Source organism: Gopherus evgoodei, chromosome 1 (genome assembly GCF_007399415.2).
Source record: "Gopherus evgoodei ecotype Sinaloan lineage chromosome 1, rGopEvg1_v1.p, whole genome shotgun sequence".
Classification (NCBI taxonomy): Eukaryota; Metazoa; Chordata; order Testudines; family Testudinidae; genus Gopherus; species Gopherus evgoodei.
Window position 1 is genome coordinate 330711281 of NC_044322.1, and position 19065 is coordinate 330730345.

Here is a 19065-nt window from a genome sequence, read left to right on the forward strand (position 1 = left end):
ATCTAGTACAACATTTAATGTAACCACTTTATTTAGGAGAAATTTGAACTCATCTGGTTTTGTAGACAACTTCCTGAAGAAACATGCCACTAAGTTTGCTCAGATAATGAGAGCACTTTTCTCCCATTACTGAAACTGCAAACTAATCTTTCTCCTTTCATCTACTTTCCCCTATAACTTCCATTTAAAGCAGAGCATGGAGATATTCTGCAACTTGAGACTCGCACCAGTCAAAATAAATCTTTATTGAATGCAATATTAGGCATTCTGCTTTCATTTAAGACAAGAGTTTTCCAAAAAGACTCCCTTTTACAGTTTCTAAAAGCCAAATTCTAGTATAGAAAAAATATTCATGGCAGAAGTCCCCAGATGGTCAGTCCATTTTGTTTGAATTATGAAGTTCAGCATAAACTTAAGCCCTTCTAAAAGGATGATCATTCCTAATAGATGCTAGAAAGAGAAATAGGCAGATTTCTTAAGAATAAACTGTTTTAAAATCATTTACACCAATTCAAACAAATGCTATACTTTATCCATCTAGAGTGAGGTTTGTAGTTTGAAGGTTTTATTAAACCTGTATAAGAGTGGCAATTATTTCAGTGAATGAAGAAATGCAGCTGGTAGGGCAATTCATCACTATCGGTTTCCAAAATAATCATACTGGCAACCTGAATATTCAACACCATTTCCATAGTACATCAGGTAAACAGCACTTCAGTCCAATAATTTAAAGTGTAGATATTAATGTCTTGCTTTGGAATGCAGATCATAAGTCTTCATGTCCAGCAGATGGAGGTGCAGTTGCTAATGTCTCTACTTCTTCTCCTGTAAGAAGTGTCTCAGTTAGAATAAAGCCTCTAATTACATTTTACAATAAGTACCACCATATTTGTCACCTTTTGACTCTGGGAAGTTACTGTGTTAAGAGAAACTACTGAAGAGTACCCATCAAGAAAGAACCAGCAACATGTGTCAAGCCATGTTGGGGAGAGGCCTGCTTGTATTAGTCTCCTGGTTCCAGTCTACGGAGCCTATGCTTACTGGAGCCAGTGTTTCTATATCATATATGTTCCAAAGGACTTAATTAGAATGAACTTATAGCAGAAGCAATCACAATAGCAGCAGCATAGCTTTTTCTGTTTTAAGCCTTTGTTTTCAGTGTATTATAATTTTGACTTAAGTTTAAGAATAAGCAATTCAGGTATTTTGATAACAAGGAGAGACACCCTCTTTCAATTAAAACAAAAAAAACTCTTGTACCTATATCCCAAACATGTGTAGAAGACTGACACTTAACAGGGAAATAAGTGCCTTTTGAACATTCTGAGTTATAACCCCATTAATTCACATTGTGAACATGTAATATATCTGTATTCTGTGTTAAACTCAAAATACCTGATCCAAAGCCCACTGAAGTAAATGGGAATATTTCTACTGATTTTAGTGGGCTGTAGGTCAGACGCAGAGAACACAGTTAAGACTGCACACACACGTGTGGCTAACTTAGCTACTTAGTGAAAATTATACTGAAAGCAAGCATAGCTCAATCCTTCATGAATTTAGGAAGGGTTAAGAAGGACTTTTGCACAATATGGCTCACATGGACTAAGAAAATCAACAGGGACCATCACCACTTAGTGTGACTGTCAGATCCCCCATATTACAGGTCATAGATTTCCTGGCATCAAGCTCAATAATGTGGTCAGATTAAAGTATGAGGAGGATGAAAGGCCCAGGGAAGCAGAGCAGTCAATGGGAGCAGAGGGAAACCTTCCCATAGTTGGGACCCTCCTTCCAGATGGTGCTGGGGTTGCCTCTCACACTGAGGTTACCTCTCTGGGGGAGGGAACTCCAGTTACTAGGAAAAGGCAGGTGTTAGTAATGGGAGATTCGATCATCAGAAACGTAGATAGCTGGGTTTGTGATGACCGGGAGAACCGTATGGTGACTTGCCTGCCTAGTGCAAAGGTTGTGGATCTCTCGAGGCATCTAGACAGACTTATGTGTAGTGCTGGAGAGGAGCCGGTGGTCGTGGTACATGTAGGTACCAATGACATAGGGAAGGGTAGGAGAAATGTCCTGGAAGCCAAATTTAGGCTGCTAGGGAAGAGACTGAAATCCAGAACCTCTATAGTGGCATTCTCAGAAATGCTCCCCGTTCCACAAGCAGGGCCAGGTAGGCGGACAGAGCTTCAGAGTCTCAATGCATGGATGAGACGATAGTGTAGAGAGGAGGGGTTTACGTTCACTAGGAACTGGGGAAACTTTCAGGATGGGGGGAGCCTATACAGGAGAGATGGACTCCACCTAAACCGAAGTGGAACCAGACTGCTGGCACTAAACATTAAAAGGTTGTAGAGCAGTTTTTAAACTAGGAGATGGGGGGAAGCCAACTGCTGCAGAGGAGCATGTGAATTGGACACAGACTTCTCTTAGGGGAGAGTCTAATGATAGAGAATCTCCAGGTTATAGTCAGGAGCAGAGAATGGAAGAATAACGTAAGGGCCAGATCAGATGATAAACAGTGACATAAAAAGGAATCTGACACATCAGAAAATGGCAGACAAATAAACAGGGACAAGTTTTTAAAAGTGCTTGTACACAAATGCTAGAAGTCTAAATAATAAGATGGGTGAACTAGAGTGCCTGGTGATAAAGGAGGATATTGATATAAAAGACATCACAGAAACCTGGTGGACTGAGAGTAATCAATGGAACACAATCATTCCGGGGTACAAAATATATCAGGAGGACAGAACAGGTTGTGCAGGGAGGTGGGGAGGGAGAGTGGCACTATATGTGAAAGAAAAATGTAGATTCAAATGAAGTAAAAATCTTAAGCGAATCCACATGTTCCATAGAGTCTCTATGGATAGAAATGTCATGCTCTAATAAAAATATAACATTAGGGATCTATTATCGACCACCTGACCAGGACAGTAATAGTGATGATGAAATGCTAAGAGAAATTAGAGAGGCTATCAAAATTAGGAGCCCAATAATAGTGGGAGATTTCAATTATCCCCATATTGACTGGGAACATTTCACTTCAGGACAAAATGCAGAGATAAAATTTCTCCATACTTTAAATGACTGCTTCATGGAGCAGCTGGTACGGGAACCCACAAGAGGAGAGGCAACTCTCGATTTAATCCTGAGTGGAGCTCAGGAGCTGGTCCAAGAGGTAACTATAGCAGGACTGCTTGGAAATAGTGACCATAATACAATAGCATTCAACACCCCTGTGCTGGGAAGAATATCTCAACAGCCCAACTCTGTGGCATTTAATTTCAAAAGGGGGAACTATGCAAAAATGAGGGGGTTAGTTAAACAGAAGTTAAAAGGTACAGTGACTAAAGTGAAATCCCTGCAAGCTGCATGGGCGCTTTTTAAAGACATCATAATAGAGGCCCAACTTCAATGTATACCCCAAATTAAGAAACACAGTAAAAGAACTAAAAAAGAGCCACCATGGCTTAACAACCATGTAAAAGAAGCAGTGAGAGATAAAAAGACTTCCTTTAAAAAGCGGAAGTCAAATCCCAGTGAGGCAAATAGAAAGGAGCATAAACACTGCCAAATTTAGTGTAAGAGTGTAATAAGAAAAGCCAAAGAGGAGTTTGAAGAACGGTTAGCCAAAAACTCCAAAGATAATAACAAAATGTTTTTTAAGTACATCAGAAGCAGGAAACCTGCTAGACAACCAGTGGGCCCCCGTGATGATCGAGATACAAAAGGAGCGCTTAAAGATGAAGAAGTCATTGAGGAGAAACTAAATGGATTCTTTGCTTCAGTGTTCACGACTGAGGATGTTAGGGAGATTCCCAAACCTGAGCTGGCTTTTGTAGGTGACAAATCTGAGGAACTGTCACAGATTGAAGTGTCACTAGAGGAGGTTTTGGAATTAATTGATAAACTCAACATTGACAAGTCACCGGGACCAGATGGCATTCACCCAAGAGTTCTGAAAGAACTCAGATCTGAAGTTGCAGAACTATTAACTAAGATTTGTAACCTCTCTTTTAAATCGGCTTCGGTACCCAATGACTGGAAGTTAGCTAATGTAACGCCAATATTTAAAAAGTGCTCTGGAGGTGATCCCGGCAATTACAGACCGGTAAGTCTAACATCAGTACCGGGCAAATTAGTCGAAACAATAGTTAAGAATAAAATTGTCAGACATATAGAAAAACAAACTGTTGAGCAATAGTCAACATGGTTTCTGTAAAGTGAAATCGTGTCTTACTAATCTATTGGAGTTCTTTGAAGGGGTCAAAAAACATGTGGACAAGGCGGATCCAGTGGACATAGTATACTTAGATTTTCAGAAAGCCTTTGACGAGGTCCCTCACCAAAGGCTGTTACGTAAATTAAGCTGTCATGGGATAAAAGGGAAGGTCCTTTCATAGATTGAGAAGTGGTTAAAAGACAGGGAACAAAGAGTAGGAATAAACGGTAAATTTTTAGAATGGAAAGGGGTAACTAGTGGTGTTCCCCAAGGGTTGGTCCTAGGACCAATCTTATTCAATTTATTCATAAATGATCTGGAGAAAGGGGTAAACAGTGAGGTGGCAAAGTTTGCAGATGATACTAAACTACTCAAGATAGTTAAGATCAAAGCAGACTGTGAAGAACTTCAAAAAGATCTCACAAAACTAAGTGATTGGGCAACAAAATGGCAAATGAAATTTAACGTGGATAAATGTAAAGTAATGCACATTGGAAAAAATAACCCCAACTATACATACAATATGATGGGGGCTAATTTAGCTACAATGAGTCAGGAAAAAGATCTTGGAGTCATCATGGACAGTTCTCTGAAGATGTCCACGCAGTGTGCAGAGACAGTCAAAAAAGCAAACAGGATGTTAGGAATCATTAAAAAGGGGATAGAGAATAAGACTGAGAATATATTATGGCCCTTATATAAATCCATGGTACGCCCACATCTCAAATACTGTGTACAGATGTGGTCTCCTCACCTCAAAAAAGATACACTGGCACTACAAAAGGTTCAGAAAAGGGCAACTAAAATGATTAGGGTTTTGGAGACGGTCCCACATGAGGAAAGATTAAAGAGGCTAGGCCTGTTCAGCTTGGAAAAGAGGAGACTCAGGGGGGATATGATAGAGGTATATAAAATCATGAGTGATGTGGAGAAAGTGGATAAGGAAAAGTTATTTACTTATTCCCATAATACAAGAACTAGGGGTCACCAAATGAAATTAATAGGCAGCAATTTAAAACAAATAAAAGGAAGTTGTTCTTCATGCAGCGCACAGTCAACTTCTGGAACTCCTTACCTGAGGAGGTTGTGAAGGCTAGGACTATAACAGTGTTTAAAAGAGAACTGGATAAATTCATGGTGGTTAGGTCCATAAATGGTTATTAGCCAGGATGGGTAAGGAATGGTGTCCCTGGCCTCTGTTTGTCAGAGGATGGAGATGGATGGTAGGAGAGAAGTCACTTGATCATTGCCTGTTAAATTCACTCCCTCTGGGGCACCTGGCATTGGCCACTGTCGGTAGACAGATACTGGGCTAGATGGACCTTTGATCTGACCCGGTATGACCGTTCTTATGTTCTTATCTTTTCAGTGGCTCTCAATCTTTCCATACTACTATCCCCTTTCAGGAGTCTGATTTGTCATGCGTACCCCAAGTTTCATCTCACTTAAAAACTACTTGCTTACAAAATCAGACAAAAATACAGAAGTGTCACAGCACACTATTACTGAAAAATTGCTTACTTTCTCATTTTTATCATATAATTATAAAATAAATCAATTGGAATATAAATATTGTACTTATATTTCAGTGTCTCATATATTCAGCAGTATAAACGAGTCACTGTATGAAATTTCAATTTGTACTGATTTCATTAGTGCTTTTTATATAGTCTATTATAAAACTAGACAAATATCTAGATGAGTTGATGTACTCCCAAGAAGACCTCTATGTACTCCTAAGGGTATACATAACCCTTGTTGAGAACCACTGTTTCAAGTGACAGAAAATCTGTAACATCCATTAGTGATTTGTTCCAGTGGTTATTTCCCTAACCTAAAAATTTGCACCCTATTTCAAATGTGCATTTTCTAGCGTCAACTTCCAACCATTGGATCTAGTTATGCCTTTGTCTGCCAAAATAAAGAGCTCTCAGGTATCCGATATCTTCTCCTTGTGTAGGTACTTCCAGACTCTGATTAAGTCCCCCCAGAGTCTTCTCTTTGAACTTCATGGACTGATCTCATTAAGTCTCTCATAGTAAGGTTTTTTCTCCAGACCACAAATTCTTGTTAAACTGGAGAGGATTCCGAAAAAAGCTACAATATGAAAGACTCTGGTATAGATTTTGTTTGACACCTTACACAAGAGGGTCTCTCTCCAAAGGGTACAACAAAAATCACAAGTAGTAGAAGGAAAGGTACTATCAAATAGAAAGAGGAAGACAATACAATTAAAGACTGATACTTCCTATCTGGGAATGCCTCCTCTACCCACAAACAACTTAAAATTAAAGACATCAAAAAAGGAGGCCCAGATTAAGGGTTGATGGATGTGTATACATGCACCCACAGATGAGGAAGTGGAAGTGACAGGATACTCTCAGAACAAATATAGTGACAAAGCTGTAGAGTATTCACACCTTCTAAGTCTGTATGTTAGGCATGCTGTACTAAAGTACTTTTAGTTTAAGGGCCTTTTTTTAAATCACTCACCTGTTTTTTCAATCTGAACACAAATACCATCTTTTTCTTCAAAGCTTTCTGAACAGACACATTTGTAACTGCCCGGGGTATTAATACAGTCTTCGTTTTCTCTTAAACACACCTTTTCAGCAAGGTTACACTCATCAATATCTAAAAAAGAAATTAACTGCTTTAAAACAAGTAATTGTTTCATTTATAGTGAAAACTGCTAGCACCCAGTCCCATGTAAGTGTCCAACAATCAGCTACGTAGGGGGTTTGCAAAGAACTTTCAAGACATATTTAATTTCAACAGGGGAAGACAAACATTGCTCTCTTCCTCTGTGGATGTCAAGGGCCTTCTAGTATATTCATTTACTGCTCCTCAGTACTGAAGAAGGCAGAAATGCTGCCCATAGTTTTGATTTCTGTCAGAGTAACCTGTCTTGATTCTGCTGACTTCAGACAGAGATGTCAAACTCATTGGGAGGAGTGTGCCGATTCCATGTTTGATTGTACTTCATGGGGTGGGATAAGTTCAGGACTTTGTACTCGTCTCAATATACAGCAAATCTCACAGATGTCAGTTGAAGATTTGCACAGATGTTGAGGGAAGATTAGAGGCTTTGTGTAGTAAACTATTTTTTCAGTACTATACGGTCACATTCAGTAAGAAAATGCTCCTCTTTAGGCCATCAGTACTTATGCCTTTTTCCTTTTTTTTTTTTTTTTAAATCTTCCCTCCACTGTTTTGCTCCTTCTTTGTATGTCCTCTGTTCTTCTCTCCAAATTTCCTTCTCCCAGTAACTCCCATTTCCAGGGCTTCACTCCATCCCTTTTCCCAATGCCAAAGTAACCACCAATGAAATACTTCAGTGTCAAATTATCATCCTGGAGCTTCAGAGTTTCCACTCTAATTAGATTAATAGGAGACAGAGTCCACATGTCTGCAGCATTGTTTCAGACTGCCTGCTAACTCTGGCAGACATGACAAACTACACTGTTCACATTTGCAAGCTTGCCTTTAATAAAAATTAAAGCTTAGAGACTGCATAACGCGAGCATGTACAGTAATTCAGGTAAGAAATCACGACGACTATACGTTTGACTCTCTTGAATGAGTTATCTTGTCACTATAATGGATATACCAGGAATAAACAGTAAGTGTTAAATGCAATACCTTTTCCCCCTGTGTAGCAGTGTCTAGTTTTTTAGGCTTTGCTGTAGATCAGTTTAGCCACATGCAGAGTGTCTGTATATTAGAAGGGAGCTCTATTGTTACATAAAACCAGTGGTCTGCTGAGCTTTTTATTTTATGAAACATTTTGAAGCATTTCCAAACCTGAAGCTCTAACAGACTAACATTAAAGAGAGACACTCAACAATAACCCATCTAGTATTCCAGCTTTTGGGACATGTGTTGATCCAGCAAGTGCACTACAGTACATTAAGAGTAACTCAAAAATCCAACTAACCTGTACACTTTTCATCTTCTATTGTGTATCCAGACAAGCAGTTTTTACATTTGCCAGGACCTTCTCCTGTGCAGCCTACACAGCTAGTATCGCATGCTAAAACAAAACACCATAAATGTATACCAGAATGCAGATGAGATGTAAATAGAAAAGACTGTATCTTGAACTTAAGCTCACAAATTTACATCAGTAAGGAGGGTGTGAAAGAAATTATAGTTCCCAAAATAATACTAACTCGTTCACATGTTCAACATGAAACCACCTATAGGCTCCTCTCCATCTCTTCCCAATCAGGACTGGGCACTATTATAAGAGTGCTTAATTGAACAATAGGACAGCCCCTGATGAGCTCCAAATTAGTTTCTTCACTGTTGTGCATTTAATTTTGTAATCTTCAATTTGGATTTTGGGGAAGAGGGTAATTCAGCTTCCTTGATTTAAAAAGGAAAAAAAGAACATGAAAAGAAACTGCCTGTGCTGGTTAATAACATTTATAAACATTCCCTGTGGGCAGTGGCTGTTACCCATTATTAAGCTGAATAGTTTCTACTATGTAGCCAGACAGTTTTCTGCAGTGAGGGTTTAACATGGCAACAGTACATTAGTTTAGTTTACATTGTGAGGACTTCGTGAAATGGAAATATATATTTAGTTTTCTTCAAGCATTTCAGAAGAGTCCACTTTAAGTTGAAACCAAGCACAGAAAGTTTGATCAATAAAGAAAGTTTCAGAAAACTATGAGCAAGGAAAAGCTGAAAATAATTAATGGTATTCTAGGTGTAACTATATCATTTACTGCTACAAATAGTATAAGAGGCTTTAACTGTCTTATAAACAAAGTTGATTTATAATGGTGATGTAGACAAGGCTGTAACAAAATGGCAGTATGCGTCATTAATACATTCAGATTCTGAACACCAGTGACAAACTTCAAGACACACTACAGATACTGTCAAATATACAAACATCCCTCAAAATGAAATATGAAAAAAGGAAGAGGACACAAACAGCAAATCCTCTTATTCTAACTTGTGGTTAGGACAGAAAAAAATTATAGTTAAATTAATATGGGTATTTTTGAATCAATAGTATTAGTCACGCTTGTCTAACAGAAGAAAATAACAGAAGTTGTTCCATTCTATACAGATCAAATATTATTCTAAATGTTAAGGTAATTGAAAGGAAACCTTTGCATATAAAAGATCCATTTGTGTTTAGACAGTACTGATCATCTTTGCAAGGAGAAGCCTCTACAGCACATTCATCCACATCTGAAACGTAAGAAATGACATAGGTTAACAGTTAGCATAATGTTTAACTGTTAATCTTAAACATCCTGTAAGAACTACTTTTAAAAAAAAAAAACAGGTCATGATCCAAGTCCTCTGAAGTTAATAGAAAGACTCCTATTGACTCCCACCCAATGGGGTTGCATCAGGCCCACAATGTCCTGAAAGCAAAAAGCTTTCAATGCCTAATATTAATTTGCCCAACTTGGAAATGTATATTTGACACTCAAGTACTAATGAAGCTTCATTCTGTTTAGAGCAACAGCAAGACAGACACTTCAGACTGGAATGATTTCAAGTTAAATTAAAAGCAACTGAGATTGAGAAAACCTCACATCCTATGTGTTCCCAAGTCTAACACTTGGAGGTCTGCATTCTCCTACACTAATCAGATAAACTAGACCCTTAGAGTTACGAATCCCTGAGTTATGAACTGACCCATCACCACACATCTCATTTGGAACCAGAAGTATGCAATCAGGCAGCAGCAGAGACTAAAAGAAGCAAATACAGTACACTGTATTAAAATGTAAATTATTAAAAAAAACAAAGGGAAAACTTAAAAAAAGATTTGACAAGACAAGGAAATTGTTTCTGTGCTTGTTTCATTTAAATTGAGATGGCCAAAAGCAGCATTTTCCTTCTACATAGTGAAGTTTCAAAGCTGCATTAAGTCAATGTTCAGTTGTAAACTTTTGAAAGAACCACCATAACATTTTGTTCAGAGTTGCACACGTTTAAGAGTTACGAACAACCTCCATTCCCAAGGTGTTCGTAACTCTGAGGTTCTACTGTATGTAACTTGCAATATTCAGACAGTCACTTCTACCTCACTAGAACACTTCTGCTTTTGCTGCTCCCATGTTACCAAGCCAGCAAAGTGCTCTAAGTGGTGTTAAAGATACAAGATTGAAGAGGAAAGTACAATACAGGATTGGAGAAGAAATTAAGTGTGATTAACAAGCCATGTTGAACATTAATGCCACTTTAGGAAACCAAGTACATGCTCATTTTGGCTGTGAATTCAAGGAAAGTATGCAAGTCCACTAAACTAAAAAGTGGATAAAAGCACTATATATTAGTGCTTTTTATTTGTATGTCCTCTGTTCTTCTCTCCAAATAAAAAGCACTATATATATATATATATATATAAATAAATAAAAGCTTAATAATAGATGGTTTTGTTGTTCTACAAATAAAAGCACACAACTCATATTTTAATATCAGTAGTCTTACCTTTCTAATGCAATGGATATGCCCTCTCTCTTTGCTGGGGCTGGGGAGGGGGTGCGGGGAGTGTCTCTCCCTCTCTCCTCTGCCATAGCAGCTCCCTGAGCTGAGGCTGGGAAGGAGAGGAGTCTCTCCCCGGCAGCTGCAGCCCTGGAGCTGGGGAAAGTCACCTCTTTCTCTGGTCACCACAGCCCTGCACGTCCCAAATTCCCCCCACCTCCTCTTCTAACCCCTACTATCCTCTCCCACTTACCCCCATTCCTCCCCAAGGCCACCACTTCACCTTACATGTGCGTCTTCTCCAGAGTGCAGGCACCTAATTAGCGAAGCAACGCCTATGTGGCTCTGCTAATTAGGTGGGTGCCCTTCCATTCTTTCATGTGTGGGCACCCAGGCACGCACCTTAGAGGGAATTATCTGCAGACCACCTGAATGGAGCTCGTGGACCATTGGCAGTCCAAGGACCTCAGTTTGAGAACCTCGGCTCTATACTACACCTTTACAGAGTTCTGACAGCTTTAAACCCTACTAGCATTGTTTAGATATACAGTAGCATGGAGATGGCATCAGTTTTCTGCATAACTTTTCTATCAATTCTCTTGGGCAATCCCACAATACATAGTACGATGGCATTCAAGGTATTTCTAAAGTACTAATTAAAAATATTTAGTATTCAAATGTAACCACATTTATCACCAAGTGTGATGTGATTATATATATATATATATTTTACACACACACACTCATGGTTCAGTGGATTACAGATGCAAGCTTTCAGTTCACATTACTTGTTCCATGCATTATGTTACAAGTCAGGAATCAAGAGACTTCCATAAATCACAGAACACATCTGAGCTAGTTTCCAAAAGGATATCATAAATGCTCTTATAGTGGAATGGTGTCAAACTGATGTGGTCTAAGCTTATCAATGTTAGGTTCAATTATTTTTTAAAATGCATTTAAACTTTGTGTTAGTGTGGACAAGATCTTGCTTACCCACACAGGTTTCGTCCTCATTTTTGATCCAGCCCTCTTTACAATCCTTGCAGTCTTTGTCAGTTGAGCCAGTGCAAGTTTTACAAGCATCATGGCAAGCTGGAAAAAGATTTTTAGCAGTCAGAGCTACATTAACTTATGCTTTAAACAAATTAGATTTTCTTTCAGAAAGATTAAGTCTTCAGGCAACCAAGTAGTAGGATTTACCTGAAACTAACTGATCACATTAATGTATAAATATGATGCTTCAGAATAAATTTGAGTTTTTATAAACATCATATGCTATCTTATTTTTAATGACACACACTTCCATTCACCCACTACCAATATCTGACTACCTATAAAGCGGAAGAGAGCAAGCACTTTAACTAGAAACACTATACAAGAAGCTGGAATTTTTGTTTTTGTATTTTGCATAATTTTAATGAAGAATAAAGTCAAGTGAAACTAACTACATGAGGTGGGACAGAAAGTAGTTACCCACATTAGAACTTAGTAAGTACAGAGAGGTTGGCAGCCTTGTGCTGAGAAGAGAGCCATGAGATTATTTGATCACTGAAAGTGATTAGAACCAATTTCACCTCTCATCAGAAATATGGCAACTGCTGCAACCCTTTGTTCACTAATACAGTGTTGGGGCACTAGTTTACTACTAATCCAGAGCAGTGCTATCTACTGAATCAGCAAACTTAATTTTTTTTAGCACCCAATTTTTCTTTAGGACCCAACCACCTGAGATGGCTGACCTCAAAAGGCCTGGTGAAACATGCTATGCATCCAGTATTAGGATTTGATACTACTGGATAAATTTCTTTAGATCATAATATGAATCAAGTTAGATGGGGAAAAAAAGTGCTACAGAACTGCATTAAAACACTGCTAAATAGTGCTACTAATAGTTCAGTTAACGTTAAGTAACATTTTTAGTTAAATCCTACAATCAGGTTTTTTAAGCTACTAAATAAATCTGCTCTCAACTGAATTGCAAAATTAGAGCGTTAGAATCAAGATATACAACTGTGAGGTTTTTTGTTTTAGATGGGACTCAAATGGATTTTGGCTAAAAATATTGTGAAGTGACCAGGATAGACTATTACACAGGCTATAAAGTAGACCACCATATGGTAACCTAAGGTTAAAATTTCATAGGATATTTGCTACATATTTTAATATATTATCTCTGCAATTAAAATCAATAGTTAAATTTAATAACTGAATTATGCTACAAAGTTAAAGATTACTATCAGAACAGATTAACAAAAAAACAAAGAACGTTCAGAAGAATGATTTGCCAGATCCTCAGATACTCCAGCACAATGGAATATGTGCATGACTGATGCGTCTCACTAAGACACAGTAATCTAACATTCTGATTTTTTTTTCCTCATTTCTTGTCATCTTAGATCCTCTGCTTGCATGATTTTCTAAGATATTTTATTAAATATATCAGAATTCTTAATTACTAACAAAGGGTTACACAAAGAGGTAAGCAAATGCTAGTTACCTGCACAAACAGAATGTGTGTCATTTTTCAGGATGCTGAAATAACCATCAGTGCATTCTAGACAAAACTCTCCTGTGTACTCCCTGTTACAACTGCATGATCCATCCCCACCTCTAGTGCCATCTCCATCACATTTACCATTTCCATGGCAAGGCCTTTCTGATCCACCGCGACATGCTATAAAGAGGGTTAAAACATTATAACTTAGAACTTTTCATTACTGTGGGGGAGGGGGGACACCTTGAAATTCTAAACACGTGTATTTTCTATCTCCTTCCAACCCCAACCCTTCTATTACCCATCCATTCCCAAATTAGCCAATAAAAAGTGAAGGGGAATTTATTTTTCATGTTGGAAGATCACATCATGTGCAGAACCTCCTCATTAGTTGTGTTCTACTCTTGAAACCAAAAAAAAAAAAAAGTTCCATGACAGGGTCTTCATTTTGTACTTCAGTATACAGGTCAATGCCAATAATCAATGTCTCAGGGACATCCGACATTAAAATAATGTGTTTCAGATAAAGATTGGTTTTCATAAGAATTTTGGAGTTATCTGGAGTTTACCTGTTGTACTGAATTTCTTTTTATATCATTTCTTGAAAAATAGATTTAAGAAAACAGATTTCCTGAAAAAAGGCAGCAAAGAGGCCTAGACTGAGGAATAGACCAACCCTTTGCTCACTTGCACATCCAAATGTTTCAACTCCAACCAGCGCCAATATAAAATAGCTGCTTACTGGAATTTTGACTAAGTTAATTCCACTTCAGTGAATTTGGGTTTCAGGAAAACAAATAAATTTCATGTAACTTGGAATTCATATAATCAGGCTTCATCTATTTAGCAACTAACAAAAAGATAGCTGGATTGTGAAGAATGATTAGATTTCAACTGCAGGTAGGTATTAATGGCACTACTTATAAGAGAGGTCCATTTTTGAGCTAAGCCTATTACCATGACATCACTTTAGAGGGCATCCTTGGCCTGCCACTCAGCCAGGTCTGTAGTTCTCTCATAGATGCAGTGTCACTTTGATCTAACCCATTCCTCTTCCCATCTACTTCTCCTACTCTTTTTCCAGAATCACCTAGCTACTGTGCCTCCTCTGCTGCTGTTCCTAAACCTCTCCAGCTGCCTCCCTTCCCATTTCTCCTACTCTCCCTTCCACCTGACCCTCAACTGTGGATTTGCCTGTATCTTCCCCAGCGGTCTCCAGGATGCTTTGCCATCTCTGGCCTCTCAACTGCTGCTCCATCCTTCAGCTACATTACTTCCATATATCCACACAATTCTTGCTATTTACTATACTACTATTGTAAATATCATCATGGTATCTGGGCACTAACCCTTCTTTTTGCCTCACTGTTATGGTTCTGCCTGCTCAGCCCCCACTTCAAGGCACCACTTCCTTCTCACCTCTTTTGATCTGGACCCCCATTAAGTCAGATGGAGTCTCCAACAAGGTTCTATTTTTTACAAAGCAATTCAGGACAGACAAGCATTAGATGACTGGACAAAACAGAGACAATATACTCATGGGCTTAAAATTACTGTAATTTTAAATTTAAAGAAATACCAAGGCAGTCTGGTCCATATGTTCCAGAAGGACAGCAAACTTCAGTAGTTTCTATACAAAACCATTTATACAAGTCAGGATACTTCTTCTTTCTGTATAATAAAGACATTCATTTCTTAAAAGGAGTAAAGATTCCCATTTCTAGCTCATCACACAACTCAACAGAACTCTACTGTTTGAAATACACATGTTTAACACAATTCTCAAAAGTAGCACATGGGCAAACTTCTCACCTTGGCTGACTATTATAAAAAAAGTGAACTGCAGTTTTGGAGGACAGAATAAAAATAATCAAAACATATAGATTAAATAATTTTAAAATGGATCACAATTGTTTTTGTCAACAATGGAAAGAACTATGTTAATTCAGTGACTAGCTGACAGAAGCCTTCCAGAATCTGATGGTATCCCAAAACCAAATTACTTTATTTAAATAATGAAAGATGTGTAACAAACAGAAAAAGTTTAGTTTTTTATTTCATATCCCCTGACTTAAAAAAAAAAAAAAGGGAAAGGCAAAGAGTGAGGGAACAGTCCAATCAGCTAATTTTTTTTCTTAAGGTATGGAATATAGTCTAAACCTGCGGTGGGCAAACTATGGCCCGTAGGCCGCATGCAGGCCATCAGGATAAGCCGACTGCGGACCACAGGACATTTCGCCGACGTTGACAGTCCGCAGGCTCAGCCCCCTGCAACTCTCAGTGGCTGCAGTTCATCATTCCTGGCCAATGGGAACTATAGGAAGTGGCAGGCTGCAGAGATGTGATGGAGTACATGATGAAGTAATACAAGCACAAGCGGCCCTACTAATCCCAGGTTAAATTGGCAGAACTGGCAGTTAGAGGAGCTACTTTTTTACTCGTAAACTGAGAAAATGTCTGGAACTATGAAGAAGAGATATGGAATCCTACAAAGCCATCCTCGCTAAGTATGATTATTTATTTATATTATAGTAGTACATAGAAATCTTAACCATTGATCAGGATGGGAACAGTAAAAGAAATCATGGGATTGTACTGAAGACTATTATAAAAATGCTACACGTTCACAAGGGATCAAATCCCTGGACTCACATTAGCATCAACCTCCTATCGAGTGAGTTAGTAAGTCAGGAAAACAACAAAAAAACAGAAGAATTGTCTTTAAGGTAATGTTTATCTAGGACAAACAACAAGAAACTCCACAGGCTCATAGATCTAGCAACTTATCCATCCAAGGTAAACAGAACAATATGCCATTTATTGTACATTATCTTTCCAAATTTAAGAAGAGCTAGGTCTTTTTGCTCAAGAATTGAGATCTCAAGATATTTTTAAGAAGAAAGTTTTGCCACGGTGTCTTAGCTAAATTTCTACCTTTCCTTATTGCTGTACTGCATGCCGAATGGGTGCTACCTTCCAGTCCTGAGATTGCTGCATTTCATAATACTTTGCATATAGAGTAATAAAGTGCTTTTAGAGTCTTTGGAATGAAAGGTGCAGTATAAATATCAAATAACATCAGAATAATATCATGGCTACACTATGAATTTTCTCCACAGTTTACCCTGATTCCATAATCTTAACTGATCAGTAACCACAGAAAAAAATATAGTAGTTTCTTACTGAGTTATTACAGTGGGAGGGAGGGAGGCTGAGGATTTGGTAACGATGGATTGTCCTCTTAGATATTTATCCACAAATAAAGAACTCACTAGAGATTTTGTTACCTACAGTTTGAACCACCAGTTCTCTATATGTTCTTCATGCTCTTCTACCATGTTGTTGCATTCAAAGTTACTGCTGTCACACAAGTTCTCTATGATCTCTACAAGACGGATTTCACTAGAAGTGAAAAAAGTTACAAGTTTAAAATTAAATTTAAGAATGGTATGTGATACTGAGTATCTAGACTCTAAACTCTTAACTTTTATTATATGATCACTTTGTGGTGTGATTTGGGCCAGTTTCCAAATATAGCAACAAAACATCCCCTGCAGAAACATAAAAAGAGTTAGCTAATGTTGCATCAACTAAGAAGCCAGTACCAGTGAAGAACAAAATCACAAGAACCACTTTAATTTTACCAATTATATTTATAGATTATAGTGAGTTGCAAAGAAAAAAAAGAAAACACTCAACCGCAATATTTTTAATATTTATCTAACGTAAAATCAGATTTCGACAAGCAATATACATCTACACTTTTGTAGTAACTCAAATCTAGAAGTTTCAGACTAGCATCTTATTATCCAGAGACCAAAATTCAATACTGAATTTGCAGATTGAGAGAAGACTGCAATTCAGACTGGCAAGTTTTTTATCCTGCATATGCAAGAAATGGAAAGATAAAGTATAAAATCGTTCAAGCATTCAAACAGGAAGAAAGTCTGGACCTTTGGATTGCTGTCTGTCAAAGTTGGTCCAATAAAAGATATTATCTCACACTCCTTATCTCTCTAGTATCCTGGGACCAACAATACTAAAACAACACTGCATTCTACAATAGTGCAGGTATTTAGGGAGCAATTCTTTATTTAACAAACTCTAGTGCAACACATTTGATAGCAGTTTGGCATTATGATCAAGGCTATGATAGCTCTGACAAAGGAAAAAAAAACATTACTCAATAAAATTGCTAAATAACCTCACAAGATTTTCAATGGGATAACGTAGCTTAGTTTTTGGTGGTGGTGATAAAAATCAGATTGTAGTCTTCACCAAAAACTGCTATTACTCGTGGAAATATCAGATTGGTTCCATTTTATCAGAAATCATTAAGAACACATAGCTTTTATTTTATTATTCTACAAATTGCGTTCAGTATTTATGCTATAACGTTATTGCAGATGAGAAGCATGGCTTAGTCACAAAGTAAACGTCCATAGATATACTGTACCTGGATTCATACTTGGATAGGGTTTTCTCTTCCCAAGCAGTATTCCCACCACCAAAATTCTTTTTTGCTGTATCGGCTAATCCCTAAGAGAAGACAAAATACTTTTTAAAAATAAGCTTTATTGAAACAATATTAAATAATATGAAACTATTAAAAAGTAATCAAATAAGTGTAATAGGCAAGCAATATTTATAACTTCCACAACATGTGAAGTTATGATAGGTGCTTACAAAAACGTAAAACAAGATTTTGAAGCTTACAATCAAATATTATATTAGACAAAGGGATGAAAGGCAACAGGGTGAGAGGGAGAAAACAGATGGAAAGAAAGGTAAGTTAAAATAGTACATGATACCTAGATTGTTATTTGCATAATAAGGTTCTGGAATAGTCTTTATTAAGATTGGTTTTCTGGCTGCCATATGAGAATGTGAATGAAATCCAAGCCTCACTGAAGTCAAAGGGGCCGGGATTTTATCTCAATACTGGGATGTATGTCCCCACATACAGTTTCTCTCTCTCACACACACAGGACAGAAGAGCCGGAGCAGACCCGTTCCCGCAGCTGGCGCACCACACCGGGCGGAGAAGCGCTCGAATGAACCACTGCCCAATTTGCCGAAGTCTCAATCCCCATTAGCTCAGCAGCCCCAAAACGAGATGCGAACTGAGCATCTCGCCCCAGTACAGCGTGGGGCACCGGCTGCCCCAGACCCCTGGAGCGAGGCTCTGTCCGGGGAGGTGGCGCAAGGCTGGGAGCCTGCCCCGCTCTCGGAGCCCCGGACGCCTGGGTTCCATCTCCGGGGACACAGTGCCCGGCTAACGCCCGGCTCTGCGGCTCCCTCGGCCGCCCCCCGCGAGCCCCACCTGGTTGAAGCGGTCCGCGATGCCCCTGCAGGTGGCGCAGGCCTGGCTGGGCCGCGGCCCGGCGCCCCGGGCGGGGGGCAGCATCAGCAGCAGCGCGGCGCACAGCACCAGCGCCGCGGCCACCAGCGCGTAGCCTCCCTGGGGGCAGGGTCTCATGGCGCGGGGGCAGGGGGAGCGGGGCGCTGCCACCCCTCGCTCAGGAGCCGGCTACCGGCAGCGCCACACGAGCCCCCACAGCCACCCTAGCAACCAGCAAACCGAGCCTGCCGGGCCCAGTTGCTGCCCCATTCGGATTTCCGTGTCAGCTCCACGCGTACTCCAGTCCCGGCGCCCATTGGAGCAGACAGTGAGCCCGTAGGAACGTGGTCCAATCAGAGCTCGCCACGCTCGGGGCCAATGAGAATCCACGTGTAGGCCCAGAGCGAAGGTGGGCAGGAAGCCAGAGAAGAAAAAGCGATGGGCGGGGCCGACTGCAGGCTCAGCGGCCATCTTGTGTTCGGGCAGCCGGGAGCCCGGCAGCGACCTCGCACCAGCCGCCCATTTCTGTTAGACGCCGCGCGT

General features: G+C 39.2%; 1 protein-coding gene across 1 annotated transcript; it reads right to left on the reverse strand.

Moving 5' to 3' along the window:
* Positions 1-225: 225 nt before the first annotated feature.
* Positions 226-18804, reverse strand: CRELD2 (cysteine rich with EGF like domains 2). The gene is made up of 10 exons (XM_030549232.1): positions 18505-18804; positions 17638-17720; positions 16473-16583; positions 14761-14852; positions 13185-13361; positions 11681-11779; positions 9353-9436; positions 8166-8261; positions 6722-6862; positions 226-825 (listed from the first exon to the last, which is right to left on the reverse strand). The coding sequence occupies exons 1-10, from the start codon at positions 18658-18660 to the stop codon at positions 767-769; spliced, it is 1098 nt and encodes a 365-aa protein (XP_030405092.1). The 5' UTR covers positions 18661-18804; the 3' UTR covers positions 226-766.
* Positions 18805-19065: the final 261 nt, after the last annotated feature.

Bases quoted from the DNA above. Each gene is read 5' to 3' on its own strand.
- CRELD2 (XM_030549232.1), bottom strand. From the start codon at position 18,660: ATGAGACCCTGCCCCCAGGGAGGCTACGCGCTGGTGGCCGCGGCGCTG. The intron at 13,362-14,760 runs GTATTTCTTTAA...CCCTCTTTATAG, and splicing joins ATATGGACCAGACTGCCTTG to CATGTCGCGGTGGATCAGAA. The intron at 6,863-8,165 runs GTTAGTTGGATT...TTTCTTTTTTAG, and splicing joins AGAAGATGAAAAGTGTACAG to ATATTGATGAGTGTAACCTT.